This window comes from Scyliorhinus torazame, unplaced genomic scaffold (assembly GCF_047496885.1).
Source record: "Scyliorhinus torazame isolate Kashiwa2021f unplaced genomic scaffold, sScyTor2.1 scaffold_420, whole genome shotgun sequence".
Taxonomy (NCBI): domain Eukaryota; kingdom Metazoa; phylum Chordata; class Chondrichthyes; order Carcharhiniformes; family Scyliorhinidae; genus Scyliorhinus; species Scyliorhinus torazame.
This window is the reverse complement of record NW_027308147.1, coordinates 1,902-24,232: the sequence shown is the minus strand read 5'-3', so window position 1 is coordinate 24,232 and position 22,331 is coordinate 1,902. Positions and strand designations below refer to the sequence as shown.

At 47.0% G+C, this 22,331-nt stretch overlaps 1 protein-coding gene across 1 annotated transcript; it reads right to left on the bottom strand.

Annotated features, from left to right (window-relative positions):
* Positions 1-15,407: 15,407 nt before the first annotated feature.
* LOC140406282 (unconventional myosin-XVIIIb-like) lies at positions 15,408-21,541 on the bottom strand. Its single transcript, XM_072494394.1, has 2 exons — positions 20,267-21,541; positions 15,408-15,680 (listed from the first exon to the last, which is right to left on the bottom strand). The coding sequence occupies exon 1, from the start codon at positions 21,423-21,425 to the stop codon at positions 20,268-20,270; it is 1,158 nt and encodes a 385-aa protein (XP_072350495.1). The 5' UTR covers positions 21,426-21,541; the 3' UTR covers positions 15,408-15,680; position 20,267.
* Between the last annotated feature and the right edge of the window lie 790 nt (positions 21,542-22,331).

Sequence of the window (22,331 nt, the reverse complement as noted above, 5' to 3'; positions counted from 1 at the left end):
GGGGTTCACCTTAGCGCCGGCCATCGCGGAGGCTTACACGGCCAGCACGGAGGAATGGAGTGCCCCACGGCACAGGCCCGCCCGCAGATCGCTGGGCCCCGATCGCGGGCCAGGCCACCGTGGGGGCACCCCCAGGGGCCAGCCCGCAGGACCCCGGAGCCTGCCCGCGTCGCCATGTCCCGCCGGTAAGGGACCGACTCCAATTTACGCTGGCGGGACATGCATAGAACGGGCGGGACTTCGGCCCATCGCGGGCCGGAGAATCGCCGGGGGGGGGGGGGCCGCCGACCGGCGCGATTCCCACCCCCGCCAAAACTGCAGCGCTGGTGGGGGCGGGATTTGGCAGCTGGTGGGGGCGGGATTCACGCCGCCCCCCCCCCCCCGGCAATTCTCCGACCCGGCGGGGGGTCGGAGAATCCCGCCCAATATCTCTTTGCAAACTGTTTGTATCCCTCTTGCAACTTGCCTTTCCACCTATTTTTGTGTCATTTGGCTACAATACATTCGCTTCCTTCCTCCAAGTCAATAATATAAATTATAAACAGTTGTGGTCCCAGCACTGATCCCTGTGGAACCCCACTAGTTACAGATCACCAACCTGAAAAAGAACCACTTGCTGATTCATGCCTCATTAGCCAATTCTCTATCCATGCCAATATACTACCCGCTACACCATGGGCTCTTATTTTATGACTTAACACTTTGTGAATACCTTGGTAAACGCCTTCTGGAAGTCCAAACACAACACATCAACTGGTTCCCCTCTTCCACTCTCGTCCTGCATTATAGCCCCGAGAGAACCATCCCTCACAACATTAAAAAGCTAAATCAAGTTAGTTAAACACCGTTTTCCTTTGTTTTATTGGTTTCCCTTAATTGACCCACACTTGCCCAAGCGATTGTTAATTAATTCCCATTGCTGTGAAAAATTTAGTACAAACAGCCAGCACTCATCACTGATACGAGGCTAGTTTGAATGGGATACTAGGGGCGGAATCGTATCATGTTTTTTCGAAGTGTCAGGCTCAGATTGAGAACCGGCGTGTAGCTCTCCAGCTGCACAGAGCAGTTTTCTCTGCAGATCTTGAGCCTCTCTAAGTAAAAAAAAGAGTGGGTGGGGTTTACACCATCACTTTGGAGGGGTTGGGCTGGGCCGGTTCCTCATACTCATTTAACTCCACAGAGATTGGGGCATTATCTTTAAAGGGCACTGAAGTGGAACTTGCCATCATAATGAATGGCGGAGCAGGCTCGAAGGGCCGAATGGTCTTTTCCTGCTTCTGTTTTCTCTGTTTCTATGTAACCTCCCACCATGGAGGTATTGGGGATTCCTCTGCCCACCACCCAGGCAATCACCAGGGGCTTTCCACCCCCTCTCCCGCTGGCATTGCCCTCCCCAGTGCCCACTCCCTGTGTGCCTGCAAGTTCACCCCCACCCGTGTGGGCTCGCACAAGGGCCTGCCCGGCACAGCTCCCTGGCACTGCCCCTTGGCATAGGTTGGCTGTGTCATGGGGGCAGAGGAGCCCCCAATACCTCCGTGGTGGGAGGTTACATAGAAATAGAAGCAGGGAGAATTGCCAGTGCCATAGTGCCAATCCCTCACCACCCCTCCCCCCCAAACCCCCCCACCCTTGGGCTATACTTACCTTTGTGCTCCCGGAGGGATCTACTCAACTGAAACTCATCTTTCAAATCCTGATGTAAACCTCGCTGATGCATGGTCACATCGGCAAGGTTCGAATATTCTGTGAGTGGGGGGGGGAGGGGAATCATGTGGCAGGGATATTTATTGAAATCTGGTAAAATGAGCTTCTCTCTCTTTGTGGGCATTAACCTCGTGACATCACCAGCGAGGGGCATAGAAAATCGATCTCTCTTTGGAGGGAATCGTGTTACGTCACGCTCTCCAGATTCCCCGCCCACGTCACCGTTCTTTCTGACAGCGAACAGAAGCTGATAGTCACCCCAGTGAGTCCCATATAGTATTAGGGGTCAATACCCCCAGCCTTCTGCCTCTGCAAATCCAGCAATATTGCCAATCAAAGAAATGGGTGTCAGTGTCATTACTTTAAGTGTCATGAGAGTATTAATTTTCCAATCATAAAATAATGAGTGAATATAAATGATCAATCTGAAAATACATCCAATCGAGGATGTAATTCAACTATTTAAAATGCATCAATAAAGCACCAATTGCACATTTAAGGATGCAATTTTGGCAGGAACACATTAATTGTTGAGGAAAACAATTTCTTGGTTTGTGGCTTGAAAATAAATGAATTTCATTTCGATATTGCTACAAACTTCACTGCAAAGTGTGCTAAGTAGCAGTTACAACCAAATGTATACTTTAAACACAAGGCACTGTCGGAATAAAGCTCTCGTCACTTGACAGATTGGAAAAAGATCTATCGTGAGATTGCAAGTCACAGTACTTGAATAGCAATCCAAAAACCGTGAATTAAAATGCCACCAAGACGATTGGGAAGTGGAATTCAACAAAACTGGGCTGGTACTATAAACTCTGTAAAAAGCCAATGGAATCGTTAATATCCCTGCCATCTCTTCTCGATCCACATGCGACTCCTGTACGCATAGGGGCTGTTTATCACTGGGCTAAATCGCTGGCTTTGAAAGCAGACCAAGGCAGGCCAGCAGCACGGTTCAATTCCCGTACCAGCCTCCCCGAACAGGCGCCGGAATGTGGCGACTAGGGGCTTTTCACAGTAACTTCATTGAAGCCTACTTGTGACAATAAGCAATTTTAATTTTTTCATTACATGGTTGACACCTCACCAGGTAATTTCAACATAACCTGCAGCATTCTGTGTCCGCATATTGCAAGACATGTGTAACATTCATGCCACACAAGTGCCAGAAAATGACCATCCCCAACAAGAGAGAATCCAACCATTTCCCCTTGACATTCAATGGTGTTACCATTGCAGGATCCCCTGCCATCAATATCCTGGGGGTTACCATAGACCAGAGACTTAACTGGATCAGCCATATCAATACTGCGGCAACTCTGTCATCACCATTGTGGATCTTAATGAGGGCTGTTCATGATCCGGTCTTACAGATACTGCTGAAGGCAAGGCTATTGGTAAACTCTAACCCAAACTCTAACCTTTTATCGAATATTATACGAAGTACGCACGAGGCTGTATGCAGAACTCTGTGGGATTTCCAGTACTACTGCATGGTTCCCGAGCGAAGACAGTCCCCCATTTGGGATCTTCTGGTCTCGCTGTTGGCAACAGGGTTTCCCGTTGAATGCGCCCCTTGCCCCTGGGAAACATGTGGCAGGGGTGGGCCATCAACGAGACTTGACGATCTCATCACCGTGGTTGGCCAGAAAGTTCTGTTCTCTCTCTCTCTCCATGCACTGTTGTCATGTGATCTTACTTCTCTGATGATCTGGACCATATATTTACATATTCAACATTAACCCATTATACTGCATCTCCCCCTCAAGTCGATTCCCTGCTTGGGTCACTGTCTGTGTGGACTCTGCACGTTCTCCCCGTGTCTGCGCGGGTTTCCTCCGGCTGCTCCGGTTTTCTCCCACAAGTCCCGAAAGACGTGCGATTAGGTGAATTGGACATTCTGAATTCTCCCTCTGTGTACCCGAACAGGCGCCGGAGTGTGGTGACAAGGGGCTTTTCACAGTAACTTCATTGCAGTGTTAATGTAAGCCTACTTGTGACAACAAAGATTATTATTATACTATTTATTTTATGCTATACAAAGACAAAGAACAAAGAAAATTACAGCACAGGAACAGGCCCTTCGGCCCTCCCAACCTGCGCCAATCCAGATCCTTTATCTAAACCTGTCGCTTATTTTCCAAGGATCTACTTCCCTATGTTGCCCGCCCGTTCATATATCTGTCTAGATGCATCTTGAATGATGCCATCATGCCCGCCTCTACCACCTCCGCTGGCAAAGCGTTCCAGGCACCCACCACCCTCTGCGTAAAAAGCTTTCCACGCAGATAGAACATAGAACATAGAACATAGAAAATACAGCACAGAACAGGCCCTTCGGCCCACGATGTTGTGCCGAACCTTTGTCCTAGATTAATCATAGATTATCATTGAATCTACAGTGCAGAAGGAGGCCATTCGGCCCCCTGAGTCTGCACCAGCTCTTGGAAAGAGCACCCTACCCAAACTCAACACCTCCACCCAACACCAAGGGCAATTTGGACATTAAGGGCAATTTATCATTGGCCAATTCACCTAACCCGCACATCTTTGGACTGTGGGAGGAAACCGGAGCACCCGGAGGAAACCCACGCAGACACGGGGAGGACGTGCAGACTCCGCACAGACAATGACCCAAGCCGGAATCGAACCTGGGACCATGGATCTGTGAAGCAATTGTGCTATCCACAATGCTACCGTGCTGCCCTTAAGAACAAATAAATCTACACTATATCATTTTCCCGTAATCCATGTACCTATCCAACAGCTGCTTGAAGGTCACTAATGTTTCCGACTCAACTACTTCCACAGGCAGTGCATTCCATGCCCCCACTACTCTCTGGGTAAAGAACCTACCTCTGATATCCCTCCTATATCTTCCACCTTTCACCTTAAATTTATGTCCCCTTGTAATGGTGTGTTCCACCTGGGGAAAAAGTCTCTGACTGTCTACTCTATCTATTCCCCTGATCATCTTATAAACCTCTATCAAGTCGCCCCTCATCCTTCTCCGCTCTAATGAGAAAAGGCCTAGCACCCTCAACCTTTCCTCGTAAGACCTACTCTCCATTCCAGGCAACATCCTGGTAAATCTTCTTTGCACCTTTTCCAGAGCTTCCACATCCTTCCTAAAATGAGGCGACCAGAACTGTACACAGTACTCCAAATGTGGCCTTACCAAAGTTTTGTACAGCTGCATCATCACCTCACGGCTCTTAAATTCAATCCCTCTGTTAATGAACGCGAGCACACCATAGGCCTTCTTCACAGCTCTATCCACTTGAGTGGCAACTTTCAAAGATGTATGAACATAGACCCCAAGGTCTCTCTGCTCCTCCACAACGCCAAGAACTCTACCGTTAACCCTGTATTCCGCATTCATATTTGTCCTTCCAAAATGGACAACCTCACACTTTTCAGGGTTAAACTCCATCTGCCACTTCTCAGCCCAGCTCTGCATCCTATCTATGTCTCTTTGCAGCCGACAACAGCCCTCCTTACTATCCACAACTCCACCAATCTTCGTATCATCTGCAAATTTACTGACCCACCCTTCAACTCCCTCATCCAAGTCATTAATGAAAATCACAAACAGCAGAGGACCCAGAACTGATCCCTGCGGTACACCACTGGTAACTGGGATCCAGGCTGAATATTTGCCATCCACCACCACTCTCTGACTTCTATCGGTTAGCCAGTTCGTTATCCAACTGGCCAAATTTCCCACTATCCCATGCCTCCTTACTTTGTGCAGAAGCCTTAAACTTTCCACCTCTCACCTTGAAATCGTGGCCCCCTTGTAATTGACCACTCTTGGAAAGAGCTTGTTGCTATCCACCCTGTCCATGCCTCTCATAGGTTTGTAGACCTCAATCAGGTCCCCCCTCAACCTCCGTCTTTCCAATGAAAACAATCCTAATCTACTCAAGGTTTCTTCATAGCTAGCACCCTCCATACCAGGCAACATCCTGGTGAACCTCCTCTGCACCCTCTCTTAAAGCATCCACATTCTTCTGGTAATGTAACGACCAGAACTGCACGCAGTATTCCAAATGTGGCCTAACCAAAGTCCTATACAACTGTAACATGACCTGCCGACTCTTGTACTCAATACCCTGTCCGATGAAGGCAAGCATGCTGTATGCCTTCTTGACCACTCTATCGACCTGCATTGCCACCTTCAGGGTACAATGGACCTGAACTCCCAGGTCTCTCTGTACATCAATTTTCCCCAGGACTCTTCCATTGATCGTATAGTCCGCTCTTGAATTAGATCTTCTAAAATGCATCACCTCACATTTGCCTGGATTGAATTCCATCTGCCAGTTCTCTGCCCAACTCTCCAATCTATCTATATTTTGCTGTATTCTCTGACAGTCCTCCTTGCTATCTGCAATTCCACCAATCTTAGTATCATCTGCAAACTTGCTAATCAGACCACCTATACCTTCGTCCAGATCATTTATGTATATCACAAACAACAGTGGTCCGAGCACGGATCCCTGTGGAACACCACTAGTCACCTTTCTCCATTTTGAGTCACTCCCTTCCACCACTACTCTCTGTCTCCTGTTGCCCAGCCAGTTCTTTATCCAACTCGTTAGTACACCCTGAACCCCATACGACTTCACTTTTTCCATCAAGCTGCCATGGGAAACTTTATCAAACGTCTTACTGAAGTCCATATATATGACATCTACAGCCCTTCCCTCATCAATTAACGTTGTTACTTCCTCAAAGAATTCTATTAGGTTTGTAAGACATGACCTTTCCTGCACAAAACCATGCTGCCTATCACTGATAAGTCTATTTTCTTTCAAATGTGAATAGATCCTATCCCTCAGTATCTTCTCCAACAGTTTGCCTACCACTGACATCAAGCTCACAAGTCTATAATTCCCTGGATTATCCCTGCTACCCTTCTTAAACAAAGGGACAACATGAGCAATTCTCCAGACCTCCGGGACCTCACCCGTGCTCAAGGATGCTGCAAAGATATCTGTTAAGGCCCCAGCTATTTCGTCCCTCACTTCCCTCAGTAACCTGGGATAGATCCCATCCGGACCTGGGGACTTGTCCACCTTAATGCCTTTTAAAATACCCAAAACTTCCCCCTTCCTTATGCCGACTTGACCTAGAGTATTTAAACATCCATCCCTAGTCTCAACATCCGTCATGTTCCTCTTCTTGGTGGATACCGATGCAAAGTACTCATTAAGAATCTCACCCATTTCCTCTGACTCCACGCATAAATTCCCTCTTTTGTCTTTGAGTGGGCCAATCCTTTCTCTAGTTACCCTCTTGCTCCATATATATGAATAAAAAGCTTTGGGATTTTCCTTAACCCTGTTAGCCAAAGATATTTCATGACCCCCTTTAAGCCCTCTTTATTGCGCATTTGAGATTTGTCCTACTTTCCCGATATTCCTCCAAAGCTTCATCAGTTTTAAGTCGCCTAGATCTTATGTATGCTTCCTTTTTCATCTTAGCTAGTCTCACAATTCCACCCGTCATCTATGGTTCCCTAATCTTGCCATTTCTATCCCTCATTTTCACAGGGACATGTCTGTCCTGCACTCTAATCAACCTTTCCTTAAAAGACTCCCACATTTCAAATGTGGATTTACCCTGAAACAGCTGCTCCCAATCCACATTACCTAGCTCCTGCCGAATTTTGTTATACTTGGCCTTTCCCCAATTTAGCACTCTTCCTTTAGGACCACTCTCGTCTTTGTCCATGAGTATTCTAAAACTTACGAAATTGTGATCGCTATTCCCAAAGTAATCACCGACTGAAACTTCAACCACCTGGCCGGGATCATTCCCCAATACCAGGTCCAATATGGCCCCTTCCCGAGTGGAATATTTACATACTGCTCTAAAAAACTCTCCTGGATGCTCCTTACAAATTCTGCTCCATCTACGCCTCCAACACTACATAAGTCCCATTCAATGTTGGGGAAGTTAAAATCTCCCATCACGACCACCCTATTGCTCCTACATTTTTCTATAATCTGTCTACATATTTGTACCTCTACTTCACGGTCGCTTTTGGGAGGCCTGTAATAAAGTCCCAACAATGTTACTGCACCCTTCCTATTTCTTAGCTCTACCCATATTGCCTCAGTGCTCGAATCCTCCATCGTGCCCTCCTTAATCACAGCTGTGACATCATCTCTGACCAGTAATCCAACTCCTCCACCCCTTTTACCTCCCTCTCTATCCCTCCTGAAGCATCTATACCCTGGGATATTTAGTTGCCAGTCTTGCCCTTCCCTCAACCAAGTCTCAGTAATACCAATAACACCATATTCCCAGGTACTAATTCAAGCCCTAAGTTCATCTGCCTTGCCTGCTACACTTCTCGCATTAAAACAAACGCACCTCAGATCACCTGTCCCTTTGCGTTCATCATCTCTTCCCTGTCTACTCTTCTCCTTAGTCACATTGAGTTTATTATCTAGTACCTTACTGGCTTTAGTTGCTGCCTCTTTACTGACCTCTAACTTCCTAATCTGTGGCGAAATTCTCCGGTATCGGCGCGATGTCCGCCGACTGGCGCCCAAAACGGCGCAAATCAGTCGGGCATCGCGCCGCCCCAAAGGTGCGGAATGCTCCGCATCTTTGGGGCCGAGCCCCAACCTTAAGGGGCTAGGCCGGCGCCGGATGAATTTCCGCCCCGCCAGCTGGTGGAAAAGGCCTTTGGTGCCCCGCCAGCTGGCGCGGAAATGACATCTCCGGGCGGTGCATTCGCGGGAGCGTTAGCGACCACTGACGGCATTCCCGTGCATGCGCAGTGGAGGGAGTCTCTTCCGCCTCCGCCATGGTGGAGACTGTGGCGAAGGCGGAAGGAAAAGAGTGCCCCCACGGCACAGGCCCGCCCGCGGATCGTTGGGCCCCGATCACGGGCCAGTTAAAGTTCTCTGTGTTCTCTCCCAAACCCTGTAGAGCTCTGTGGACTATACTGTCAGACCTCTCTGCCTGTCAATACTCCTGAACGTTCTGATTCCACCTGTACTCAACCTTCCAAAATGCATGACCTCACATTTGTCCGGATTAAACTCCATCTGCCATTTATCTGCCCAAATCTCCAACCGATCTGTGTCCTGTTGTATCCTCTGACAATTATCTTTTTATTAGTGTCACAAGTAGGCTTACATTAACACTGCAATGAAGTTACTGTGAAAATTCCCTAGTCGCCACACTCCGGCACCTGTTCGGGTACACGGAGGGAGAATTCAGAATGTTCAAATGACCTAACAAGCACGTCTTTCAGGACTTGTGGGAGGAAACCGGAGCACCCGGGGGAAACCCACGCAGAGAATGTGCAGACCCTGCACAGACAGTGACACAAGCCGGAAATCGAACCTGGGACCTTGGCACTGTGAAGCAACAGTGCTAACCCCAGTGCTACTTTGCTACCCAATCCTCATTACTATCCGCAACTACACCAATTTTTGTGTTGTCCGCTAATGTACTAATCAGACTAGTTATATTTTCCTCCAAATCATTTATACATACTACAAACAGCAAAGGTCCCAGCACTGATCCCTGTGGAACACCATTAGTCACAGCCCTCCATTCAGAAAAGCACTCTTCCACTGCTACCCTCGTCTCCTGTGACCGAGCCACTTCTGTATCCATCTTGCCAGCTCAACTCTGATCCCGTGTGACTTCACCTTCTCTATCAGTCTGCCATGAGGGACCTTGTCAAAGGCTTTACTGTAGTCCATGTAGCCAACTTCCACTGGCCTAGCTTCATCAATTATTTTCCTCAGTTCCTGGAAAAACCCAATCAAGTTAGTGAGACATGACCTCCCCTTCACAAAACCATGCTGCCTTTAGCCAATAAGTCCATTTGTTTCCAAATGGGAGTAAATTCTGTCCTGAAGAATCCTCTCCAATAATTTTCCTACCACTGTAGTAAGGCTCTCCGGCATGTAATGTCCTGGATTATTCTTGCTACCCCTCTTAAACAAAGGAACAACATTGGCTCTGATCCAGTCCTCTGGGACCTCAACTATAGCCAATGGGGATACAAAGATTTCTCTCAAGGCCCCAGCAATTTTCTCCCTCAGTATTCTGGGGTAGATCCCATCAGGCCCTGGAGACTTATCTACCTTAGTGTTTTTCAAGACACCAAACACCTCCTCCTTTTTTGACATTGACATGACCCAGACTATCTACACATCCTTCCCTGGACTCATCATCCACCAAGTCCTTCTCTTTGGTGAATACTGATGCAAAGTATTCATTTAATACAGCGCCCATTTCCTCTTCTCCACACATGGATTCCCTCCTCTGTTGTTGAGTGGACCGATCTTTTCCCTGGCTACCTTCTTGTTCTTTACATATGTATAAAAAGCTTTGGGATTCTCCTTAATCCTGTTTTCCAATGACTTTTCAGGAACCCTTTTAGCCGCTTGACTCCTTACTTAAGTTCCTTCCTACTTTCCTTACATTCCTTAGAGGCATTGCCTGTTCCCAGCCTTCTATCCCTTACGAATGCTTCCTTTTTCTCTTTGACTAGGCTCACAATATCCCTCATTATCCAAGGTTCCCGAAACTTGCCATACTTATCCTTCATCCTCCCAGGAACATGCCTGAATTCTTATCAACTGCAATTTGAAAGACTCCCACATGTCAGATGTTGATTTATCCTCAAACAGCTGCCCCCCCCCAATCTATATTCTTCAGTTCCTGCCTAATATTGTTGCAATTAGCCTTCCCCCAACCTCACAATTATTCTCATTATACTGCATCTGCCATGCATTTGCCCACTTGTCCAAATCACACTGAAGCCTCTCTGTATCCTCCTCACAGATTAGCCCCCCCACCCAACTTTGTGTCATCTGCAAGTTTGGAGATATTACATTTAGTTCCCTCATCTAAATCATTAATATATAATGTGAATAGCTGGAGTTTTAGTACCAACCCCTGGTTATGGCCTGCCATTTGAAAAATGACCTGTTAATTCTTACTCTTTGTTTCCAGACTACCAACCAGTTTTCTTTCCATCTCAATACATTTGTCCCAATCCCATGCGCTTTAATTTTGAACACTAATCTCTTATTTCAATTCCTGAAATTCACCCTCTCAACAATAGTATTCCTTCAGAGACTAAACTAAATATCAAGATATTTATGAAGATAACCTCTTCATTTATCGCTATGCCTTTGTTTAAGCCCTGTCTAACTGTTATGTCATCTGCACTACTGCCCAAGGCGTAGAGTGAGGTACTGACCTCTTTCTCCCTAGTCTTCTCTATTAGTCCGAAAGCTCTTCTGTATCAAGTAAACCTGTGCCGCCTGTTCTGCCACTTCTTGGTTCGATCCAAGCCTTCCTCGTGGTCGAAGTATTCTGGTAAATGGAATATTTTCCACACGGGCTTTGTTTCACCGTTGCCTTCTCTGGAGTTCCTGGCTCAAGATTTTTCTGCACTGTCCTTACCCTGCAGTCATTTCTCTTGCTGCTTCCCCCAGTCACTGAGTTCTTCACTTGTTTCTTCTTTCATTGTGTTTTCCACTATCAGCATTGTTATCATCGGTGTGGGCCTGAGAGGGGACTGTGCATAATCAGGTTTTATAGATAATTCTGGAAGCAAGGCTGTCAGTAACTTCTAGCCTTTATTGTACATTATACTGACCATTTACAAAACCGACTAAGCACGAGGCTCTACATAGAACTATTTCTCTGCATATTTTCCCCATGCCTGTGTGGGTCTCACCCCCACGACCCAACGATGTGCAGGGTAGGTGGATTGGCCACGCTAAATTGCCCTTAATTGGAACTTTTTTTTTAAATTTAAAAAAGAATATCTCTCTCCATGCTCAGTTGTCTTGTGATCTTATGTCACTGATGATGTCGACTACATACTTACATAATTAATATTAACCCTATATAGTACAGCAACAAGACCAGGTCAGAGGCTGGGAATTCTGCAGTGAGTAACTCACCTTCTGATTTCCCAATGTCTGCCTACTTTCCACAATGTGGAGATGCCGGCGTTGGACTGGGGTGAGCACAGTACGAAGTCTTACAACACCAGGTTAAAGTCCAACAGGTTTGTTTCGATGTCACTAGCTTTCGGAGCGCTGCTCCTTCCTCAGGTGAATGAAGAGGTCTGTTCCAGAAACACATATATAGACAAATTCAAAGATGCCAAACAATGCTTGGAATGCGAGCATTAGCAGGTGATTAAATCTTTACAGATCCAGAGATGGGGTAACCCCAGGTTAAAGAGGTGTGAATTGTACCAAGCCAGGACAGTTGGTAGGATTTCGCAGGCCAGATGGTGGGGGATGGATGTAATGCGACATGAATCCCAGGTCCCGGTTGAGGCCGCACTCATGTGTGTGGAACTTGGCTTTAAGTTTCTGCTCGGCGATTCTGCGTTGTCGCGGGTCCTGAAGGCCGCCTTGGAGAACGCTTACCCGGAGATCAGAGGCTGAATGCCCTTGACTGCTGAAGTGTTCCCCGACTGGAAGGGAACATTCCTGCCTGGTGATTGTTGCGCGATGTCCGTTCATTCGTTGTCGCAGCGTCTGCATGGTCTCGCCAATGTACCATGCTTCGGGACATCCTTTCAAACACTTCAGCAACAACGCAGAATCGCCGAGCAGAAACTTATAGCCAAGTTCCACACACATGAGTGCGGCCTCAACCGGGACCTGGGATTCATGTCGCATTACATTCATCCCCCACCATCTGGCCTGCGAAATCCTACCAACTGTCCTGGCTTGGTACATTTCACACCTCTTTAACCTGGGGTTACCCCATCTCTGGATCTGTAAAGATTTAATCACCTGCTAATGCTCGCATTCCAAGCATTGTTTGGCATCTTTGAATTTGTCTATATATGTGTTTCTGGAACAGACCTCTTCATTCACCTGAGGAAGGAGCAGCGCTCCGAAAGCTAGTGACATCGAAACAAACCTGTTGGACTTTAACCTGGTGTTGTAAGACTTCGTACTGTACTTTCCACAAGTCACAAGCCAGGAGTCTGATGGAATATTCTCTACTTGCCTGGTTGAGAGCAGCTCCAACAACACTCAAAACGCTGACACCATCCAGGAGAAAACAGTCCACTTGATTGGCACCCTATGCGCCGCCCCCAAACATTCTTTCCCTCACTCACCCCCAGTGCACAGTGACAGCAGTGTGTATCATTGCAATAACTCACCATGGCTCCTTCAACAGCACCTTCCAAACTCACAGTCTCTACCACCTGGAAGGGCAGTATCACCACCTGCAAGTTCCCATCCGAATCACACACTATCCCGACTTGGAACAATATCGCCATCCCTTCACTGTTGCTGGGTCAAAAATCCAGATTCTGCAGCCTAACAGCATTCTGGTTGTACCAGTCTACAACACCGGCAGCAGGTCGAGAATGGAATTCTCCCTATCAGAGGCTAACTGCTGACGGTGGGACTGAATTGTGTGCATTCTACGGCCCCGAAACTGGCGCCGGTCCCGGAGCGATTCAGGACATCCTAATGGGCTGGCTCCGGCACATGTGGAACTAGTGCAGTTCCACCAAACGCTGGCATGTGGTTTGCTGGGGTCGGGATTGACACTCGAGTGTCTGACAAGCTGATGGTTGAATACCAGCACTCACCCTTGCTGGCAGGGGTAATGGTGGCTGGTGCTACCCATGCCAGCGGTGCACTTTGTAACCTTTGCCCTGCACCCTCCTGTGGGCATCCTCCTTGGGTAGACTGTGTGATGCCCACCCAGCAGAGGGGTGCCTGGGTGTGGGGGGGGGGGCAGGTGACGCTCTGCCACGGTGGGCGGTAGTGAGGTGCGCGGCTGAATGGTTGGCTTGTTCGTGCCTGGACACCACGGGGGGGCACCCCCACCCAAGGTACAAAAAGGGGTGCTTCCCAGCGCAGTTAAGGGTAAATTTGGTCTTATTTAACTGTGTTGGAAATAAGTAGAACAATAAGACATTAGCTTGAGCTTATTAAATTCTTGCAAATGCTGCAAAGCATAGACTTTGGAACAGATTTTCTAAATGGTGATGTGTGAATGTGTTCCACAAACAGATCCTACTTGGCTCTTGCAAGTCTTTTTGTAAAGCAATTTGTAGAATTCGGCGCTGCTTATCCACAGGATAAAGGATCAGAAAATTCACATTGGAGTCCTTGGTGCCCAGGTGAAAATGCAGCTGTCTCTTTCAACCTCAGTAAGGAGTCTTACAACACCAGGTTAAAGTCCAACAGGTTTGTTTCGAATCACTAATTTTCGGGGCACAGCTCCTTAGGTGAATTCACCTGAGGAAGGAGCTGTGCTCCAAAAACTAGTGATTCGAAACAAACCTGTTGGACTTTAACCTGGTGTTGTGAGACTTCTTACTGTGCTCACCCCTGTCCAACGCCGGCAGCTCCACATCATGGCCTTTCATCCTCAGTTGAGTTTTAACGTAAAGAGACTTTAGGGATGCTGTTTCTAACATATCTTTGAACACGGTAATTTAGTCTCCATGGATTTTACCCAGGGATTCTTTAAGTACAAATTATATGTCGTCATCGTTTGGTCCTTAAAGCCTCACCCACACCTGATAGTGTGTAGTCAGAATTAACACGAGTCCACATTTCCAACCTCCTATTTTCCCACCAGTAGGCAAGGTGGTGATTTGAAATAAAGATTGTTTGCAGTTGGATTTAAAATCATAGGGAGATAGTGGAATAATGTTAACATCACTGGACTAATAACCCTGAGACCTGGGCTCCAATCTCACCATGACAGGAATTTTAAAATCTGGCATGAAAACTGGTCTCAGTAATGGCGATCATCACATGGGCCGGTTTAGCTCAGTGGGCTAGACAGCTGGTTTGTAATGCAGAACAAGGCCAGCAGTGAGAGTTCAATTCCCATACTGGCTTACGAACAGGTGCCGGAATGTGGTGACTCGGGGATTTCCACAGTAACTTCATACTTGTGACAATAAATGATTGTTATTATAATCATGGGAGCACAGAATCCCTACAGTGCAGAAGGAGGCCATTCTGCCCATCAAGACTGCACCGACCCTCCAAAAGGGCACTCGACCGAGGTCTAGTCGCCCACCCACCCCTCTCTATCCCCGTAACCTAACCTGCACATCTTAATAATAATAATAATCTTTATTGTCACAGTAGGCTTACATTAACACTCCAATGAAGTTACTGTGAAAAGCCGTTTGGACACGAAGGAGCAATTTAGCATGACCAATCCACGTAACCTGCACATCTTTGGACTGTGGGAAGAAACCGGAGCACCCGGAGGAAACCCACGCAGACACGGGAAGAAAGTGGGCTTGGGTAGGGTGCTCTTTCCAAGAGCCGGTGCAGACTCGATGGGCCGAATGGCCTCCTCTGCACTGTAAATTCTACGATTCTATGATTCCACACCGACAGTCGGCCGAGGCTGGAATTGAACCCGGGTCTCTGGTGCTGTGAGGCGGCAGTGCTAACCGCTGTCATTGAAAATCCCACATTGTTTCGGGAAATATATTTCATCTCCTTACCTGGTTCGCCTCCCAGATCCACAAAAATGCGATTGACTCTTAACGAACCATCCTTGACGTGGCCTAGCTAATGATACAGTTCAAGGACACATGGGATGGGCACAAAATGCTGACTTTGCCAGTAATGCCCACATCCCACGGAACCTAAAATAAATGTCCTATATAAAACACTAGGATACCATAAGAGTTGGTTTTAAATTACTTTATTTTTCCAAAAGAGAGTACAATTAGCAAGACTGATATTAATTAGGTTTTAATTCAGTTGTGAGCACTGAGGACCATCATTTTCAATCACCGCTACATCCAGGACAAACAATGAGTTTTGTTTACATCCTTGTCGGCTGAGCTCAGGTAGTCTCTTCGGAACGGATCGATTCTGTCTGGCTGTGATTCTTTATCTATGTTTCACTATGCAAGTGTTTCAGGCAGCTGTGTGACCCGGAGTCTCAGATCAGAGATTCTGGCGAAAGGAAATACAGCATTAGAACCAGTAGTCAATAAAATGCCGCACTCTTAACAATGAGAGCACTATTTTAGTGCCCAAGCCACATCCACAATAGCCTTCAGATATTAAGAAATCCCATTCGAACCCATCTGCTTATGTCAAAGGACACCGCGGAGGCTGAAGACTTATACAAAAGCAGTAAATGCTAGTCAACTCTCGGCAACATCTGTGGAGATGGAAACAGACTTGACGTTCCAGTTCAATGTCCTTTCAACAAAACAGGATGAGGTTGAGAAGGCTGATGGGGGATTTGATAAGGGTATACAAAACCACGAGGGTCCTGGGCAGAACAGACAGGGAGGAACATGTGGGCATCACTGGCTCGGCCAGCGTTTACCTTCCCCTGTTTGCCATTGAGAAAGTGTCGGTGCTTTCTCGAATCACTGCAGTCCATGTGGTGGGTACACCCACAGTGCTGTTAGGGAGGGAGTTCCGGGATTTTGACCCAGTGACAGTGAAGGAACGGCGATATATTTCCAAGTCAGGATGGTGAATGACTTGGTTGGGAATTCCAAGGTATCACATCTATCTTGGTGATAGATGTTGATGGGTTTAGAAGGTGCTGCCTAAGCAGCCTTGATGAGCTCCTACAGTGGGTCTTGTAGATGCCACTCTTTGTCAGTGGTGGAGGGATTGAATTTTTAAGGTGGTGAATGGGGTGCCAATCAAGTGCACTGCTTCATCCTGGATGTTGCTGAGCATCTTGAATGTTGCATTCTTTCATATTGGAGATGGTCATTGCCTGGCACTTAAGTGGCAAGTTACATTCATGCCATAGATCAGCCAGAGCTTGAATATTAACCAGGCCTTGCTGAATTTGGACAAGGGCTGCTTCAGTATCTAAGGAGTTGCGAATGACACTGAACATTGTGCAGTCATCAGCAAACATCCCCACTTCGGACCTATGGCGGAAGGAAGGTCATTGATGAAGCAGCTGAAGATGGTTGGGCCTAGAATCCTAGCTTCTGGATGGAATACTCTCCATTTGCCTGGCTGAGTGCAGTTCCATCATAAGCTCAGAAGTGGGGGTGTTAGCTGACTGCATAATGCTCAGTACCATTCGCAACTCCACAGATAGTGAAGTAGTCCATGTCCAAATGCAGCCAAGCATGGTCTTGGGCTGACAAGTGGCAGGTAACATTTGTGCCACACAAGTGCAAGGCAATGACGATCTCCAACAAGAGACAGTCTAACCATCGCCCCAAGACATCGAATGACATTACCATCGCTGAATCCCCCACTATAAACATTCTGGGGGTTACCATTGACGAGAAACTGAACTGGACTAGCGATATAAATACTGTGGCTGCAGTAACAGTCCAGAGACTAGGGATTCTGTGGTGAGTAACTCACTTCCTGACTCCCCAAAGCCTGTGCACATTCTACAAGGCACAAGTGCTCCAGAATTGCCTCCTCTTGCAATTCAGCCTTTGGGATGCAAAAGGTTTTCTTGAATAAAATACCATTATTGGAGATGGTCTCACCACAGATTAACTTGTTCAGAGTGATACACCAATGCCTCAAAATCCAATTTGCCTTATTCATAAAGTTCTTCACACCGACTAAACCAGACTGATCTAAACCTTTGGCTCGGGGGCCATATTTGCATATTGTCTTCACTCATAGGGCCAATGAGCAAATTTCAGAAAGATGGTTTGGCACAATAATAAACTCAATGATAAATATAAGTTGAGGTCTGGAGGAAAGAAATAATTGCTGTGCAAAATTACAGCAGGGTAATAGCAATAAATTGTTAAGTCAAAACAGGTTAAACAGGTACAGGTTAAACACAGTAGCACAGTGGTTAACACAGTTGCTTCACAGCTCCAGGGTCCCAGGTTCGATTCCTGGCTTGGGTCACTGTCTGTGCGGAGTCTGCACGTCCTCCCCGTGTCTGCGTGGGTTTCCTCCGGGTGCTCCGGTTTCCTCCCACGAGTCCAAAGATGTGCAGGTTAGGTAGATTGGCCTTACTAAATTGCCCTTAGTGTCCAAAAAGGTTGGGTGGGGTCGCTGGATTACAGGGATGGGGTGGAGGTGCGGGTTGAGGTAGGGTGCACTTTCCAAGGGCTGGCGCAGACTCGATGGGCCAAATAGCCTCCTTATGCGCTGTAATTTCTATGATTCTATGAAGTAAGTAACTAAAACAACCAATCTGTGAGGGACAGTGTACATGTTGATCTATGGTAGTGACAGAAAATGAGAAACCTGAGACTGGGCATAAGGCAAACCCCCCCCCACACACACTCACTCAGTCTCCCGCACTCACCCCTAACCAGTTACTCACTCAGTCTCCCGCACTCACCCCTGAACAGTCACTCACTCAGTGTCCCGCACTCACCCCTAAACAGTCACTCACTCAGTCTCCCGCACTCACTCCTAAACACTCACTCACTCAGTGTCCCGCACTCACCCCTAAACACTCACTCAGTCACTTGCACTAAACCCTAAACACTCAGTCACTTGCACTAAACAATAAACACTCAACTCAGTTACCTGCCGTCCCCTCCACACACACACATGCATGCACACAGTCAGCCTCTCACTACCACACACACACACACACACACAGACGGGGAATACCGGTTCAACCCCTTTTCCTTCACCCTCCCACCCAATCTTATATTCAATGTCGACATATCTTCTGCCTGAAAGACTACACCTGGGAAGTATAATAATTGTTGTTTGGTTGCACAGAACTTGAATACTGTTGCAAAAAGAGACATGCTGTTGAAGCTTTTCATCTTGCACGCATCAGGACAGATGCAAGAACGCCAAATTTCAAAGGGAGCAACAATATATCCTGCATCCTTTTCTCAAGAAGTAGAAGTTGTTGCTCCCTCTGATATTTGACATTTGTCTTTCTCTTCAGCAATACTCCTGGAAGTGAATTCCACACACTTACAATGCTCAGTGTAAAGATTCTGTGCTCTACATTTCTTACGCTCTTACTTGTTAATTGTGTAACTGTGGCCCTTTGTTCTTGACCCTCAGCTACTGGAAACTGTCCCAACCTTTCATTTGTTTTTCATGCAGCTGGACCCTGTTTTAAGTAGTCCTGAATACAGTAGCTGTGTTATTAAGTAGTTTAAAATTACTCCCCATTTATTCATTTTATGTGCAGCCTCCCCATTATAAAGTAGTTGGGAACGAGCGCATGGTTACCAGCCGGGCGAATCAATAAATGTGCTGTTTCCCCATTTTCTAGAACTTTTGGCTTATATTTTGGTCTTCCCAGTCCCGCTTCCCCACATTGGAACATGTTGTTGGCTTAGATTTTGGATTGGGACCAAGAGGAAAATTATCGCAGGAAACCTGGTCATTTTTAGGGATAGAACAAATTAGCATGAGTGATTATAAGGGATATTAATCTCACAAAAATATGCTACCTATATCTTGGGGACATATGTTTAGCTTTATTTTTTAGCGGGTCCCTCCCATAGTGCATTGGGGCTTGGGGCTGAATCGGGGGCCGAGTCGGGGTCCTCGGAAATCGGGACACCATTTTAAAATGGTGGCCCGATCTCTCACTGCATTGAGGAGTTCCAGTGAACGGAGTTCCTCAGTGCAGAAGGCGGGGCTATGTACAGCGTCGGCCGTGCGTTCCCCGCTTAGGCTCCTTATCTAACGCGGGTGTCGTTCTATAGCCGTGTGTTTCTGGGCACTGCGAGCGCCAGGAAACACGCGGCTAAATGCGCTCGCTATGGGACTTTGTTCCCATTTAGTTGAATCACGCCTGTAGGTAATTGTGATTTAAGCAATGGTTTAAGGAACATATCTACTACTTTTAACAAAGAGTCTACTGTACTTCTATTTCCTCATACTGAGCCACATCTTAGTGAATTTGCATTGTGCCCTCTCTGATATCTATACCAATACTGCACAGAGTCTTCTAATTGAGGTCTTATTAAGGTTTCATGACTCATCATTACCTCCTGATTTTTTAAAAATCTCGCTTCGCCTCGTGAGATGTAACCTATAATCCTATTAGCTCCTTTCCTCAAAAGTCTGATCAACCTGAGATGCTGCCTTTAACATCTTGTAAACCTATACCTGCACTTCCACAGCATCTTGATCAGTCATTAAGGCGTCATTCATAAAAACGCTCCATTGGCAATAACTTGCATTGTGCACTGTCTTTGTGAGAATTGTGATGCACATTGTACAGTCTACATTTATTTATGCATTGAGACAGGAGAAATTATCTTATTGGCCTTGAACACATTGAAATCAGTTGTGGTGTAAAAAGCAATTATGTGCCCTTACTAACAATCGTTGTGTTTTAAGGCAAAGTACGAAGTCTTACAACACCAGGTTAAAGTCCAACAGGTTTGTTTCGATGTCACTAGCTTTCGGAGCGCTGCTCCTTCCTCAGGTGAAACATTCACCTGAGGAAGGAGCAGCGCTCCGAAAGCTAGTGACATCGAAACAAACCTGTTGGACTTTAACCTGGTGTTGTAAGACTTCGTACTGTGCTCACCCCAGTCCAACGCCGGCATCTCCACACCATGGCTACCATTTTAAGGCAAAAGTCAGGCACTTACCTTATTCTTTATCTGGCTTGGCCAAGTATTTCATCATAACAGTATTAATGTCGACAGCCGCTGACTCTTCTTCAGGCCTTTTCTCCCTCTCTGTACTCAAGTCTTCATTTTCCGTCACTCCAACAAATGATCGTTCACCTGTTGACCTGCGAATGCCAGGGCGGTTTTTGATGCTATCCGCGCTTTTGTAAGAAACAGTCGAACCAGAGGATGAAGAGGAGTCAGACATGTTAGCAAGGGCCTCCTCGTCTCCTTTCGACATGCATGGCCGGACTGCCATGATCTTTTTTAACGGGGCCAAACTGGAAGTATCTCTGGAGACTGAATTGGCAATGTCGGCAGTGAGAGGTCTGGGGTCCCGCTGCCTCTCCTGAGTGCTTCTGTTTGCAGACGGGGACCTTCGAATTGCAGGAAGAATATCACTGTTGCCATCATCATCCTTTTTCCGCTCATAACTTAGGCTTGGAATCTTCCAGGTGGAATTTTCTCCTTCTGTATCTTCATTAGGAAGGCCGCCGAATCTTTTGCTTTTAAACACGATTGGTTGACTGCCAAGAACCTCATCGATATCTTCTTCTATCGATAGCTCCAGCCACTTCCGCTGAGGCTTTGGCTGGGAAGGGATCGCTTCATCCATTTTTCTCACAGGGAGGTTTGGCTTTGGCAAGGTGGCACCAGAACCATCACGAGGTTCGACTAATGTCTCAAATGAAACACACCGGTTTCTTTTGGTTGTGGCAAAAGATTCAGGTACTTCGCCGCTGATTGGTAAAGATCTGAGGCTGGCTGAACGGACTAACCCTGCCCCTCCTCGATGGCTGGCAGGAAGGCCTCGAGCCTCTGAAAGACTCTGAGTCTCGAATCCCAGCAATGAATCATCATCGTCGTCTCTAATGGTTGGGCGTTTTCGAAGCGATGAGATGCCTGCCGTCTGGTAAATAGGCAGAGAGGAACTGTCCTCCATTTTGAGCCCGTTCAGTTCTCGCTCCCCGGCGCGTTTTCGCCTTAACTCCTCCACAAATTCAGACAAAGCCACCGAGGAACTGGGGGATCTCTCCCTCTCTTCTGGAGAAGACCTTCTTCTCGCTAGACTTGTAGCTCGGTCAACTGCTGTCTGCTCGGGGATCGTCCCAATTTCTCGACTTCTAAAGCTCCGCATGCTCACTGAAGAGCCTGGCCTGCTGATATCCGGATCCACACCATCCCTGCTAAATCTGAGGAAAGAAAACTATTGACAAATCATTTCAATGGACGAGTGTTCGAGGAATTCAATATCTGCCCCTTAAAGATGAAAGAAGGAAAACATTGTTGTTTGTGATGCGACCAAAACAAAACTAAAGTATACCATGTGGCAGTAATGCCGGCAAAATGTTGATAACAGGATAAAATGGGCATCAATGGTCAATTAATTGACCACCCATCTCCAGGTGATGGGTAGCAGAGCTGCTGCTTTTCCCATCACTGGGAACATTGCGAATCACAGAATCGCAGAAATACACAGTGCAGAAGAGGCCCCTCGGCCCATCAAGTCTGCACCAATACATGAAAAGTGCACGATCTATCTACCTAATCCCATTTGCCAGCACTTGGCCCATAGCCTCGAATGTTAAGACGTGCTAAGTGCTCATCCAGGTACTTTTTAAAGGATGTGAGGCATCCCGCCTCTACCACCCTCCCAGACAGTGCGTTCCAGACCGTCACCGCTCTCTGGGTAAAAAAGCTTTTCCTCACATTCCCCCCTAAACCTCCTGCCCCTCACCTTGAACTTGTGACCCCTTGTGATTGACCCTTCAACTAAGGGAAACGGCTGCTCCCTATCCACCCTGTCCATAGAATTTAGAAACATAGAATCATGGAATTTACAGTGCAGAAGGAGGCCATTCAGCCCATCGAGTCTGCACCAGCCCTTGGAAAGAGCACCCTACTTAAGCCCACGTCTCCACTCTATCCCCATAACTCAGTCACTGGACCGAATGTTTTAGACACTAAGGGGCAATTGATCATGGCCAATCCACCTAACCTGCACATCTCTGGACTGTGGGAGGAAACCGGAGCACCCGGAAGA

Coding starts and splice junctions, on each gene's coding strand:
- LOC140406282 (XM_072494394.1), bottom strand. CDS start 21,425: ATGCGGAGCTTTAGAAGTCGAGAAATTGGGACGATCCCCGAGCAGACA.